This window comes from Syngnathus leptorhynchus, chromosome 16, assembly GCF_054491065.1.
Source record: "Syngnathus leptorhynchus isolate UIUO chromosome 16, UIUO_Slep, whole genome shotgun sequence".
In the NCBI taxonomy this organism is placed as follows: Eukaryota; Metazoa; Chordata; class Actinopteri; order Syngnathiformes; family Syngnathidae; genus Syngnathus; species Syngnathus leptorhynchus.
In genome coordinates this window covers 5365148-5378297 of record NC_141210.1, presented here as the reverse complement: position 1 = coordinate 5378297, position 13150 = coordinate 5365148, and the positions used below count along the sequence as shown (strand labels likewise).

At 44.2% G+C, this 13150-nt stretch overlaps 3 protein-coding genes across 14 annotated transcripts in view; 1 reads left to right on the top strand and 2 right to left on the bottom strand.

Moving 5' to 3' along the window:
* Positions 1-118: 118 nt before the first annotated feature.
* gosr2 (golgi SNAP receptor complex member 2) lies at positions 119-2090 on the bottom strand. The gene is made up of 6 exons (XM_085934772.1): positions 1869-2090; positions 1732-1796; positions 1143-1251; positions 927-1059; positions 713-853; positions 119-606 (listed from the first exon to the last, which is right to left on the bottom strand). Exons 1-6 carry the CDS (start codon positions 1895-1897, stop codon positions 445-447), a joined length of 639 nt encoding a protein of 212 aa, XP_085790898.1. The 5' UTR covers positions 1898-2090; the 3' UTR covers positions 119-444.
* Positions 1924-13150, top strand: part of LOC147044338 (SRC kinase signaling inhibitor 1-like) — a 58648-nt gene continuing 47421 nt past the window's right edge. For 5 of the 12 annotated variants that reach the window (XM_085934762.1, XM_085934765.1, XM_085934764.1 and 2 more), the window contains exons 1-4: positions 1925-2162; positions 2970-3063; positions 3770-3888; positions 11634-11997. The gene's annotated coding sequence lies outside the window, so the exon portion shown is untranslated. Of the gene's footprint in view, positions 2163-2245; positions 2584-2969; positions 3064-3769; positions 3889-11633; positions 11998-13150 lie in introns of those variants that run through there. The other 7 variants (XM_085934763.1, XM_085934761.1, XM_085934757.1 and 4 more) reach the window with 6 other exon arrangements.
* On the bottom strand, positions 7324-12998 carry wnt9b (wingless-type MMTV integration site family, member 9B). The gene is made up of 4 exons (XM_085934768.1): positions 12882-12998; positions 11706-11959; positions 10454-10719; positions 7324-9394 (listed from the first exon to the last, which is right to left on the bottom strand). The coding sequence occupies exons 1-4, from the start codon at positions 12965-12967 to the stop codon at positions 8933-8935; spliced, it is 1068 nt and encodes a 355-aa protein (XP_085790894.1). The 5' UTR covers positions 12968-12998; the 3' UTR covers positions 7324-8932.

Sequence of the window (13150 nt, the reverse complement as noted above, 5' to 3'; positions counted from 1 at the left end):
CAGTGGCAGATATCCAATGTTGCCAGTAGGTGGTAGTATTGTTCCTTAGAATAGCGATATTGTTGGCACTCTATAGGCAAAATATTTTAAGTCTAGATGTAATTAAAATAAGACAAGCGAGGGAATCATACAAGTTTTATTTAAAAGAATTAAATCACTCACATAGTGAGACTAGATGCAACTGTAAATCACAAAAATGAGCTGTACAATTGTTTAACCTTTTACCTCAATTTAAGACTGTCACATTTTAATCCTCAAAACAACCAGGTCGCTTGTTACTCGTATATTTGTCTTACACATTTTTTTTTTTAAATATACATTTCAGAACAGCTTGTATATCAAAGGAGTGGGTCCAAAGGGGTGGAATACTGTTAGGAAGGTGAATCAATGACAACCGTGATGGCACAAGTAAAAAAATATCTGTGTCCGTGGGTGTTTCTCAGTTTATCCCAGATAACGTATCACCAGGAACATGAAGATGCACGTGAGCAGCATCCCTCCGATCATGATCCACTTATCCTGGGTGGCTCGTCTCTCGATGATACGCATCACCGTGTTGGACAGGCCCAGCATGTTGGCCACATCCAGCATCTTCTTGTGGGTGCCCTGGCAACAAAAACAGACTCCTTACTTTCCATCCAGGATTTTTGCTTCCTAAACTGTACCTTCCACATCTTAGCTTTTCATCTTCCCAAAGGGCTTATGCGCTTACCTTGAGCGAAGATCTTTGATCTCTCAGCCCGTTGAGGATGCCACTTCCGCTTCCCAGCAGGTCGTCCATGCCTCTGTGTGCGTTGTGTAGGTTGGTGTTGAGCTGCAGCGTCTCGTCGATGGGGATGGAGGTGTCTGCATCCTGTGGAAATCACAATCATTCTACGAGTGTTTCCAGCTTTTATTTTATTTTTATTACAATGGGCGCCACTGACATTGGTGGTGAAGGTCCGGCTCATGAGTTCCTCCCGTTCTCGCTCCTGGGCCTCATGAGTGTAACGTCTGTGCTGGAAGTTCTGCAAGGCGGTGCGAAGATGCTGGACGTCATACTTGAGCTGGTCCACACGCCTTTTCGAGTGGGAGCAAAACACTTGTCAAAGATAATCATTTTTTATGATTTCCACTCTGAGGAGGTGACTCGCCCAACTCACAATTTGGCATTCTGGCGGCGGTTGGGCGGCTCCTTATTGGCCAGGATTTCCAGACGCTCTAAGTGGTTGAAGATCTGCTCAATTCGAGCATGAATTTCATTCTCTAACACTGAACAGTAAGATAAGACAACCGTTGTATTAGATCAAATTGAGGGGCTGCATTTGTAGAGCAATGGACACAGTATAAATCAATGACAATTCAGACTAATCTGAATTCAGGTCACATTTCTTAAGCTGACTACACAGTCTTTTGTTGCTATTGTCGTCATATTGTACTTAATCAGTGGTTATCACATTTGCGTCTTGCGTATTCTTCCAATTTACTGTTTTTGATGGGTTGGTTGTTGCAAACTTCCCACCCTTATCTTTGAAAAAGAACCCAGCCCTGCAAGTTTCCTGTTCCAAACTGATCACCAAGCACACAAAAGAATCAAGCACGGGCAGTCATAACAAGAAGTGCGTGCAGAATGGACATTAATTAGCCTTTAAAAGGAGAACAGGAAGGAATACACGTGTACAAACACACACTGGATGTCGCTTACTCTGAATACATCAAAGTGTGACTGTAGCTTCTGTAATAAATACTCACAGTGAACTGACTGGCGATCTGTTCTCTCCAGATTCCCCATAAGCGACTGCACCTCCTGGATGTGCCTAATCGAAAGTAGAATTTAAGCAAATGGCTAGCTAGTTAGCTAATCAGATGAGTATTTCCAAGTTACTCACTTATTTGTCTGGTGGTAAAGCGTCTCCATCTTCGACAGCCACTTGCCGAGGTCCTAGCTTATTTTGTTGTTTTTATAAATTTATAAACGTATATCTTTTTGTCTTTATCGCTCCTCGGCGTGCAACTAAGGAGAGAAAAGTTAGCTAGTTCGAGGTAGCGCTGAAGGAAAGCACACGTCATCAGCATTTGTGTACGGAAGTGGGGAAGCGGAAATGCAGTGACGTCACGTTAAAACGGAAATTGATGAGTGGCGCCGAAGAAGCGCGAACATACCCTGCCGCCATCTTGGAAAGGTAACTACATAGTTGAAGCGAAGCGCGGTTTTTAGCGTTTAAATAGTATTTATGTATGTTTTATTTGGTTCTCAAGTGTAAAGGAAGCTTTGTTGGGGTTTAAACAATGGCTTACGACAGTTTAACATGACGAGAAAGAATCATTTGATATTTGTCCTCGAGCTAGCTGAGCTGTCTGGTAATAAAGAGACGCGCCATTTTAAGATGAGGTGTCAAGATAGCCCTGTTTGGCCTAATGTTTCCTAAAGGTGGGGTAAGCTTACAACCACAGCACTGTCTTGGAGCAGTTTGTGAACGTATTCAATGATGGGACTTCCCAACAGACATTTCACAACTGCTCCTCAGGTGGAAAACTGATTCCCAAGCCAAAACCGCACTCCAATCATCTTCGTCCTCCATCATCCTGTCAGCTAATTTTAAGGCAAGGGAGTTAATTATTCCAGTGAAATCTATGAACGAGCTCTTACAAGCTCCTCTTTTTAATATTTGTTTACCTCATCGGGCACAGCCATCAACAAGTGGAGCCAGACAGATGGTGCTTGACTTGATGGCTGCGTGTATCTCCAGGCAATGAAACTGTCAAAAACTCAGGAGATGCATTCATGCCACTTCTTGCTCCCCCCCTTTTATTTTTTATTTTTTTTTACTCGGTTGTCATAACACATCCCCCTGCGGCGTAGGGAAGCGTCAAATGAAGGCCTTTGTCAACTCGCTGAGGTCCACATGGGAGTGTTCACCCCCCCCCCCCTCGTCTCAAGGTCGCGGGGTTCTTTTCTTTCAGTCGCTCTGTCTTTCTTTATCTTTCAGCCCCCGAGGAAAGGATGAGATGAGCTTACTGCTTTGCCTCCACACCTGTGCACCACGGGCACAAGCAACTGTCCAGACTGCAGGTGTGTTCAAGGTATCTCATCGCACCTTACCTCCACCAAGGAAGCCGATTTTTTTTGTCCTCCATTTATTGTGATGCATTGTATCAAAACGTCTGCCTTTAACAATCTACCATTTTGATTTGGGAAGCATTGGGATCGACGTTGAAATCGGGACTGGTTGCTAAAGAGAAGTTGGTTCCATTCCGGAGCAAGACAGAGATGCACTTGAAGAAGGCACTGGATGCCATGTTCGGCCTCCATTAGTTGCAAGAAAACTCGTCAGTTTAGCGTTGCACATCTGCTAAAGTTACCTACTTCTGATTCGGGCTTATTTTGGGTGAACACCAAATTTGGTACCTGAGTCACTTTAATGCATTGTCCAAGCCAGCAGCAAAGATATATAATGCCAAATATAATGTGAAATAAATTGATCATGTTAATTACATATTTTAAAAATAAATAGAGACTTAATGAGAAAAAAGCACTCAAGTTGAAAAAAGTGTTATAATAATTTTCTAGTGTTAGATACATTTCTCTGAGATGTTAAGGGTAAGAAAAGGAAGTTTGCCAGTCACTGTAATAGATCATAACCCCACAATTACTAGTCAAAGAAACTGACTGAAGTAAAGAAGACAATTATAAGAGGAGGAGGAGGGAAAAAAGGCCTTCGGCGCCACAATTTTTTGGATACCACTCATTTTTTTAAAGGCATACTGATCTTCTCATTTCCCCCCTGAGGGAGACCATCGACTCCACTTTGAAGCCGCTGTGACGAGACGCTGAATGAGAGCAAAAACGGGGCCTGTCAGAACCTAGCCTGGCCCGGGCCGACTGGAGTTCTGCTGGGGAAAAAACGGGTGAGTCATTTTCTGATTGAGCTGATCGGCTCTCCCTCCTTCCGACAGCGGCTGAGACCATCACGTCGAGCTGTCAGTCACATGCACTCACTTCTATGCGCACACGCACGGCCCTGTGGCTACACCACCTGTGACACTTGAGAGATGGTTGCTTGACAGCTCAGGTTCAGGCTTTCCCTTAGCTACACACGCACTCACACTGGTAGGCACAATATTAATTATGTTTTCATGATCTGTTCCAAAAAACGACTCAACCTCAAGCCTGCAAAAAATTGAAGCCGTATTTCTCATTGGAAATCATGTACATTTAATCAATCCATTCCAGATAACAAAATAGTTTAACATACATAAAACAATATGGAGTTACCTATCTCCAGTTGCAACAAACATGGTGTCTTTGTGTGCAGTTTATGCTTCTCTTTATCTACGGTAGAGCGAGTCCTGTGGTCTTGTCGGCTCGCAGTAGGATGTAAACGGTCAGCATCAACACAACACTGAACTCCCTCGCTAGATAAAACGTCTGCCCTTTTACCCTCGGCATCTCAATTCCCGTCGAGCATTGAGCTACGTGCGACGGTCAAAATATTAGGAGCAGCTTCGACATCACTTCGCATGACAAAAATATTTTGGGATCAATTTCTTTCAATTGAATCAAAGCATATACAATATTGATAGAGCCCTTTAATTTTGCGTCTATACCGTATAAAGTGGCCCGGCCCAACTGACAACACGATTGTGTCGCCAACATTCCAGACACAAGGTCTTCCTCTTCCTTTTATCAGTGTGTTTTTCCCCTCTTGGACAGTGTTGATGGCGGGATGCGTTGGTATTGGTTGTAATGGAGGCTTGTGACTAAGCCAGTGAGTAGTTGAGAGGAGTAGCACGGCGCAGGGAGTGAGTTATGAAAGCGCACAAAAGCGTTATCTTGTCCGACGATACCGGCCGTCTTGTTGTTGTTGCTGCAGGTGTGCAAGAGCAGCGGCATGGGAACTGCTTTCCCAGGATTTCCCTGCCGTATATGGTACAGTTGTCATACGGCGTGTGTGTAAATTTGTGTGCCTGTATGGTCATCATAAACTCTCCAGAGCATCCATGTCGTGGGAAATATAGAAGAATAGAGCATTTGGTTATGTTTGTAAAATAGATCCGGTTGAGTCTGTCTTTTTGAGGAGGATACATTGAGTGGATGTGGTTATTCTTTGCAAATCCTTTTGAACCTATTTTCAATTGAATAAAAAGATGAGTGTTATTGTTTTAATTTTCTCATATATATTTGTGTACAATATATGGACTGTATGTATGTATGTGTACACATTTGTATGTATATACTGTATATTATGTATATTATTTACAATTTAATTATCTTTTGAGAAGAGATTCGGTCTCAATTATTCTTCACTTTAATATGTGGATGTTTGTTGTGATTCTTGGAAAATTATGATTTTTTTTTTTTTTTGTAAGTGCACGACCTCGTCAGCCACCATACCTGACCCAGCGCCCCAAAACACCACCCACCTTGTCACCCCCCCCCCCCCCCCCCCCCCCTCCCTTCCTCCAATGGAGGTATGCACTCAACCTTGTCATGGCCCGAGGCAGTGCATGTTCATGTTGTGGGTTGAGCAATTGCATTACTCATTCCTAAATTCCTGCCCAATGCTGTATTCTGTGGACTGTGTCTGTAATTTTCCTGTTATTTTTCCCCCCCCACCATTTGTTTTTTTTCTTAAACACGTCAACGTTACACTTTAATTCTCCCGCCGCGGTCCGCTGTTGGGATTAGCACTGAGGCTATCAAGCACTTGTCGAGGTGGAAGTCTCGGTTAGGTTTTAGGTGTTTTTCTGTCTTTCCCCCCTCACCCGAGGCTTCAAGGTTCCAATTACAGATGAGGAACCAAGGCTTTGTGTCCTTGAGCCAAAGCGTCGAACAAACCTGCACGCCTCGCTGAGCCGCCCACACATAAATAAGTCACGTATCAACCTCCGAGCAATGCTACGGCGAGAAAATACGCTTTTACAGTATTATGCAGAACAAGAGTAACTTGACGGACCCACTGAAGCTGAATGACATGAAACAAATTTAGAGAAAATACAGTCAGCGGCTTTGGCCGTGGCTTAGCCTAGCATAGCCTAGCCGCACGCCCGCACTGAAGAACCTAAATACAAACACGCCCTCTCACATATCACCTGCCCTCCTGCTGAGGTGACCACAGGTGTGCACACACATATGCAAAAACCTGTTTCTATTTTCACCTGCATGATGTCAAGCACACACATACACACGCAGACATTGATATTGCATCGCAAGGCCACGTCTAACCCCCTCCCACCCCCATTCAGTGCCACCACCCCCGGGGGCTTGTGCGTGCGAATCCCGTGGTAGACTCCGAAGCGCCCTCTTGGCTCGGGTTGTAGAAGGGAAATGAAGGCTTTAGGAGTTCATTATAAAACAACAACAACAAGCAGCATGGGGAAAGTGTGTGTGTCTGCGTGTTTGTGTGTTTGCCGCGTGGGGGTCTCTACCCCTCATCCTCGTTTTCCTCCTTGATGTCCGACAACAGCAAAAAAAAAAAAAAAAAAATGCCCCCCCATCTCCTTCCTTATCCACCAGTCACGTCGATTTAAGTTAAATATTGATTTGAGATATTATAATGCAGTGATCCACTTGTCTAGTGGGCTAGTCTGTGAACTTGTTTAACCTCGGCACCGGCGAGAAGAATGACGCATTCAGGTGCTTTCTGACTTTTCATCTTTGAAGAAAGGGGAAATGAATTATGTTGGTTGCAAGGAACAGCTTCAAAGGGAAGGGTTGAATATTAAATTGTTATAATGATACATAACATATATTTTCATATCTAGTCTATTTTCTCGAGTTCGTTAAAGCCCTAATTGGTGTGAACCATTTTTGCTAACCCGAATTGTTGGTGTTTCTCATTAGAACTATATAAATCCAAGTTATTATTATTATTACTATGATTATTGTTGTTGTTACATTAATATTATTCTTATTATTATGAGTAGTAAAACTAGATAGGCCTCAGTATGAGCCAATGGAAGTGCATCAATTCCGCAAGGGATGTTTATACAACATTATTATCATATACAGATTCATTTGGAGGAATCAGTTGTGTTTGGTCTGTCGGCAAGAACAAATATGGTTAGCTATTGTGCTAATAGAGAACAATTTGTCTTAGCTCCACTTATTACAGCGGGCCCTTGTCGAAGTTCTAACGAGGAATAATAGCGCGTAATCACTGCCTTTTGAGAGCGACATCAAAAGCTCATAAAAAAAACAATAACAAAGTTTGTGATTCACGCGCGTAAACGGCCGGGTCGACTCTACGTGTTTATTTGTGGCATTCCTCAGCGTTATCGTCTTGGTTGCGATCATCATCATCATCACGCTGCAGATGGCCAAAGGCACAACACCTGTCGATACGCCAAAATTGCTAATGCTAACGTACGTCATTGACATCGCTGACACCGGTCTCTTACAAACATTTGTCCATTTATTTGTTTGCTTTAAATAAACACTTTTGACATGTGGGAGATATATTACCAGGTTCAAAAGACACAAACATTTCAAAAGACTGACTATCTCAATGAGAATATAACACCCATAAATGGGCATGCTCTTTGGGCCCCAAAAAAAAGGAGGTAGAAAACAATATGAGCCCTGATGTTCTTTAAAGTCTCACAGGCTTTTTGGGCTCTTTTGACCTGCACACATGGACACTTAATTTGCAACTGGGAGGGAAAAATAGGGAGGCCAATTACGGAGCCACTTTGAAAGCGTTTACAGTAAATATGTGCTAAATTACACTTTAAACAAAAACAAAATGATTCTCTGGGCTAATTTGAAACTTAAAAGCGTGGTTGTTTTTGATCCCCACATTGTTAACCTCCTTTAGTTCCCCTCTGTAGGCACACATTCATTCCATACAAAAATTTCCATAAACATTTCCATAAGAGCAACTGAAAAGCCTGCGTGGTTTTCAATAATCTTCCTGTACATGCACGCAGTGACAATGTCCTCCAGTGATCTTTTTGAAAAACTCCCTACTGTGTGTTTTTTTTTTTTTTTTTTTATATATACTATACTGCACATAACCAGTGCAGTAAGTGCTTTTAACCCTCAATTGCCATCCAAAATAAAAATACAGCAGACGTGAAAGACAGACAGGTAGGTTCATTCAGAGCGTAAACTACAAAAAAAAAAAAAAGCAGCAATAGTAAATCAGATACATTAAAAAGATTAACAGTACCTGATTGAAATGCTCATTTGGAATTTTCAGTGTATCCGGCACATTGGGAAAATGTGCTGAGTTGCGTGAAAATCCCAAAATCAAGGGTGCTTTATTATGCCATCATAAACCTGGTGAAACAAATGCTTTTATTTCTCATAAAATGGGCTATCCTGTGTGATGTACCCTTTGGATACAGAATATTGGGGGGGAAATTACCGCAAAATAGCGTGTCGTTGGGTAATGGAAATTGGCAAACTAACCAAATTGTGTCAATTGGGATCAGTTACCATGCAAAAAAAATGACTTAACTTAATTTGCTTTTTAAAATGCAGCAAAAATATTCACCAGTCTTGTTTTTTTTTATTTTTTTTTTATTTATTTTTTTATTATATGTTAAGCCTTAAATGTCTGCATTGCATTAAGCTCTTTCAGATGGGTAAAGGTTTTTAGAACACCAAAACAACCAAAATGTGTCAAGAAAGAAAAAACCGTCAAATCTTTGGTGTCCTCCATTGTTGTTTACAATCGACGCGATTTACACTGTTGTCACGTAGCTAACGCGGTAGCCACACGCTACACTCTCCATTTGGGATTTTTGAATGATGAATTAAATACAAAGTTGTTAGGGCCTTAATTGGCAAACATTCGATCTTGCACAAAGGGCAAGGACATGTCCCAAAATGTGCCATTAGACGTCCGTCGGCTGTCAAAGTTCAGCCATGTTTATACTGTATGTGGCTGCTTTGATAAGTTTCTGCCACATTCCCGGGATAGCTCAGTGTTCCGGAGGATCCCGAGGGCTATGTGCTCTTGCAGGTGTACACCTCCTCCTCACGGACGCACGTCTGGCATTCGACGTGGCAACACCAGCGCACCTGACAGTGGCAGGAAAGGCTGGTAAGGCGCATGGCCGTGTTGTAGCCGCGGCCGCAGCACAGGTTCTGGCAGCTGGTGTCTTTGGCACACGAGCGTCCGCCCGTGCCCGCCGAGTAGCGCGAGGGCCGGCAAAAGCTGGGCGACTCCTCCAGGTAGACCAAGTCGGTGGTGCGGAGACTCTGGCTGTGGCGACGCGGTCCCGCTAGCTCGCTCTCGCCGGTCGCCACATTGGTGACGCTGAGAACCCGCATGGCTGTGTCGTAGCGGTACTTGAGCAGCCGGCCCGTGTCGTGGAACGGGGACAGCTGCTTCCAGCAAGTCCGTACGGCGCAGGAGCCGGATACCCCGTGACACTTGCAGGTGGTCTTGAGGCCGCTCTTTACCGCCTTGGACAGACAGCGCGAGAAGGGGGGTAGACAAAAAAAAACAGAGATGTCAGTTCTCTGGCTTTGATTCATTACCTGGCCTCTTATCTGGGAGGTCTATCTGCACGAAGGCGGACGGTTTCCTGAAGGCGGTCGGCTGCACCTTCTCAGAATGTTTCTGCTTCACTCGCTAGAAACTCTAACATAATGGATGGAGGGCAACTGTCGTATTTCATTTGGCTCACATCTCTCACCCGGACAGCTCGGGCTCTGTTACGACTAGTACTGTCTACTTCGGATGTCTCGTTCCTCGAGCCCGAGGCGTGGCGGGACCCGTGTTGCAAATGCTGGAATCTCTCCACCTCCCTTTCCGAGCTGCTCATGTAACCAATTTCAACCAACCGCCCCCCCCCCCCCCCCAAAACAAAACTAGAACATGGAGGGGTACCCCTGATTTGTTCGCTCCATCACTCAGCCATCTGTCTTGGCGAGGGCCAGAGACAGGTCAGATAGCACGGGGGTTAGTCTGACAGGCCCCGGGGTACTTTGGGGTCGAAAAGTTCTGCTTAGTTCCTCCCTCTGCAGGTATGAAACCCTCAGGGGGGGCTTGTGAGTACTATTACTGAGAGATGGGTGGGTGGCTGGAGGGGGCCATGCTCTCTTCTCAGACCACATCGGCGTAAAGTCAGGAAAACAGTCAACTCAGATAAGTTAGCTGCCCTTGTTTCTTCCTGTTTTTTTGTTTTGGTTTCATGGGTGAAAGACCCTCGGGCGTTTCTTGTCTATCTCAGAGCGCCACAGTGGTGGTTACCAACATTAGGCGGGATTTATGGTGAGTGCAGTGATTTAGTACGAGGAAAAAAAATGGCTCGCTCGTATATTAAAAAAGAGGCCGTGGTTAAAGTCGCTCCCTCTGCGATATAAGACCTTTAATTTGTAGCCAGCCCGCACAGCAAGCTTTATCATGTCTGAGAACACCTGGCTCCGGCTCTAGTCTTACTGACTTAAAACCAAGTCTTCTCATGGTGCAGGTAGAGTTAAGAAGAAATAATTTTTTTTTGGGAGGCGCTGCGTACTCACCCGAATTCCCACATTGACATTGTGGGCATCCACTTGAGCTCTCAAGTCCTTGCTGACCCTCTTCTGGCTCAGAAACCTCTTGAGGAACTTGGTGCTGTACTTGAGGTTGTCGCCGCACACCCCCCATTGCCAAGCCTCCCGGTGTTGAATGCCGGGCGAGTCGTCGCAGGTGCAGCGCTCCATGCGGCCCGAGCTGCACGCCTTGGCGAGGGCGTGGGTTAACGCCGCCGACGAAACCGCCAAGAGAAAGGCCGTCTCTTTGAAGGCTGGAATGAACCAGAGTGAAAAGCTTCAGAGGCGATTTTTGCACTAGGGGCATGTCAAAAAGTGCCCCACCATAGCCAGCAGTTTTCACCTTCATATTGGCAAAAACCCCAAACACATTTAGTATTTTGCTGAAGCAGAGTTAGCGTGCTAGCTAGTCAGCTAGCGATTTTGGTCATAGCGCTAAACACTTCAGAAATCCCGAATACCTTTGAATAAATTTGCAAGCCCAAATGTTTCAAAAGCGTTGGCCGTGTTGTCATGTCATTGTATCATCCTCCTCTGACCCGTGTTCTCCGTGTCACACTCTGTTATTTGCGTGGTCCCTGAGATATCGGCCCGGCGTGTCTATTTTGATCCAATTAATTATTATTTTGACTAAGACGCAGCCTTTTCCCACATGAAAGTAGGCAATCGCGCCACCCTCTTCCTCTGGGAATCGGCCGCTTTTCCTGGCGGATAAAAATAACCACACAGGACTTCAGAGGTCTCCGCCGCCGCCACCACTACCACGGCCGCCATTTGTTGGCATCCTCACTCCCTCATTACTTCCTTGCTGACCTGTTCATCTAGCCCACATGTTGATATGCAGATGTCGTAGTGGTGTTTGATTCAGGCTCAACTCGCAGCTGCACGAACATGTTCTTTTCAACTCAACGTGATCGCTGATTGATTGGTTAACCGTAAAACATCTGAAAGGTTACTAAAATTGAGTGACTAAAAAGGTTACTAAAATCGAAGTCATACAAATACTTTAAGTAGTAGGAGGTAGTATAAGATACGAATTATAAGTTTGTGTACGGGAAAAACGATTTTCAGAATCAAATCTGTTTTTTTTTTCCCCCGCCCTAGTAACCTAATATTGCGGCCCGCCCGGATTGTTGCATGAGTGTTTAATGTCTTATGTCCTCTTCAGGTGTCTATCCTTGTGAGTGATAAGGAGAAGAAGAGACGCCACAATGTTCTCACAAGGTCACAGGTTCCCTACCTCTCTTCAAGAGGCTCCCCCGGCCATCCAGACTGCAGTTCCAACGCTCGTTGCGGAACTGGTAGCGGCACTCCAGCAGGCTGAGGCGCACCGACTCGCGCAGGGTCTCGGCCAAGCCGGGCTCGCGTCGGCACAGCCTCTTCTGTCGCCGGGAAAGCACCATTTGCTCGCACTGCTTCAGATGAGCCTTGACTGTCGCCGGCTCGTTGGAGAAGTGGCCGGGCAGGAAGACCAGGGGCTCCCGCCCTGTCAGCCTAGATGTGGACACAAAAAAAAAGGCTGAACTACACAGGTATGTTTGTTTATAAAAAACAACAACAACATTCAGATACTAAACACAGTCTGTAATCACTAAGTATCATCCAGTCAAGTAATAGAAAATGCTAAAAACATGGTTTTATATTAATAATCAAAGTAACATGATCAGTTTATTAAATTAAAAAATCTCAGTAACAAATCATGTTTTTATATTACAGCACAATCAATAATAAGTATTATTAAATTTAAAATGTTTTGACATTAAAAAAAGCTTTAGAATTAGTGTCATACACTTAGATAAAATATTTTCAGGTTGAAAAAGCCATGAAACAAGGAATTCTATTGATCAGAATCAATGTCATTTTGTTGAAATATTTTCACTTGACAAAATAGCTTGCTTCTTTTAGACTTATAATTAGGTTTGCACAAATACTTTCATTTACTAGCTAAAACCTTTATTGACTTATTGCACTGATTGGATTTGTTCAAATGATATATTTTTATAAAGTGAAAATAACGAAAGCGTTTTTGTATTACTATATTGTGATCATGTTCACTTGTACAAAGTTGACTTAGAGCATGCTCAATTTATACTCAAAGCTTCAGTTCAATTTAATTTTGCCATGATGCCAGTTTACAACATAAGTCATCTAAAGACACGTACGTAACACAAAAAATAGAATTGGAATCACTCTTCAAGACAACAAATTATAAATCAAAGTTAAACGCTCCGCATGATAACGCAACAGCAACAAAACTAACAACCACAACAGCAACAAAGTGCGTGCCCTTCAAGCTGCGACCAAAAGGAGATCATTTTGTGCCAAATAAAATTCCAAATGCACATTTAACACGTGCATTTCTCATTTAGTCTCTCTAGAAACATTTGGAAAGCAACAAGTGAAAAAGTTTGCTGACCCAAAGTAAGCCGCGCTGTGCGACAGAATGATGCAGAGTGCAACCAGGCGCAGTAGGCAGGCGGTCCGCGGGAGCCTAGAGCGCATGTTGCCGGCTCGGTTCTGCTCTTCATCGCGCTGATTCTGCCCAAGGAGAAAGCCCGTGCCGTGTTGGCCGGCTCGCCTCTTTAAGGCGGGAGGGAGGGGGGGAGGTGGGATGCAGGAGGGTGACGTATCAATCGTTCTCACTGCAGTCGCTCTCCACTTTGAGTTGAGGTGCCCTCCCACAGT

Coding starts and splice junctions, on each gene's coding strand:
- gosr2 (XM_085934772.1), bottom strand. CDS start 1,897: ATGGAGACGCTTTACCACCAGACAAATAA. Junction 1,797..1,868: donor CTTTACCACCAGACAAATAA/GTGAGTAACTTG, acceptor ACTTTCGATTAG/GCACATCCAGGAGGTGCAGT. Junction 607..712: donor ATCAAAGATCTTCGCTCAAG/GTAAGCGCATAA, acceptor TTTTGTTGCCAG/GGCACCCACAAGAAGATGCT.
- wnt9b (XM_085934768.1), bottom strand. CDS start 12,967: ATGCGCTCTAGGCTCCCGCGGACCGCCTGCCTACTGCGCCTGGTTGCA. Junction 11,960..12,881: donor CACAGCGCGGCTTACTTTGG/GTCAGCAAACTT, acceptor GTCCACATCTAG/GCTGACAGGGCGGGAGCCCC. Junction 9,395..10,453: donor ATGTCAATGTGGGAATTCGG/GTGAGTACGCAG, acceptor TGTCTGTCCAAG/GCGGTAAAGAGCGGCCTCAA.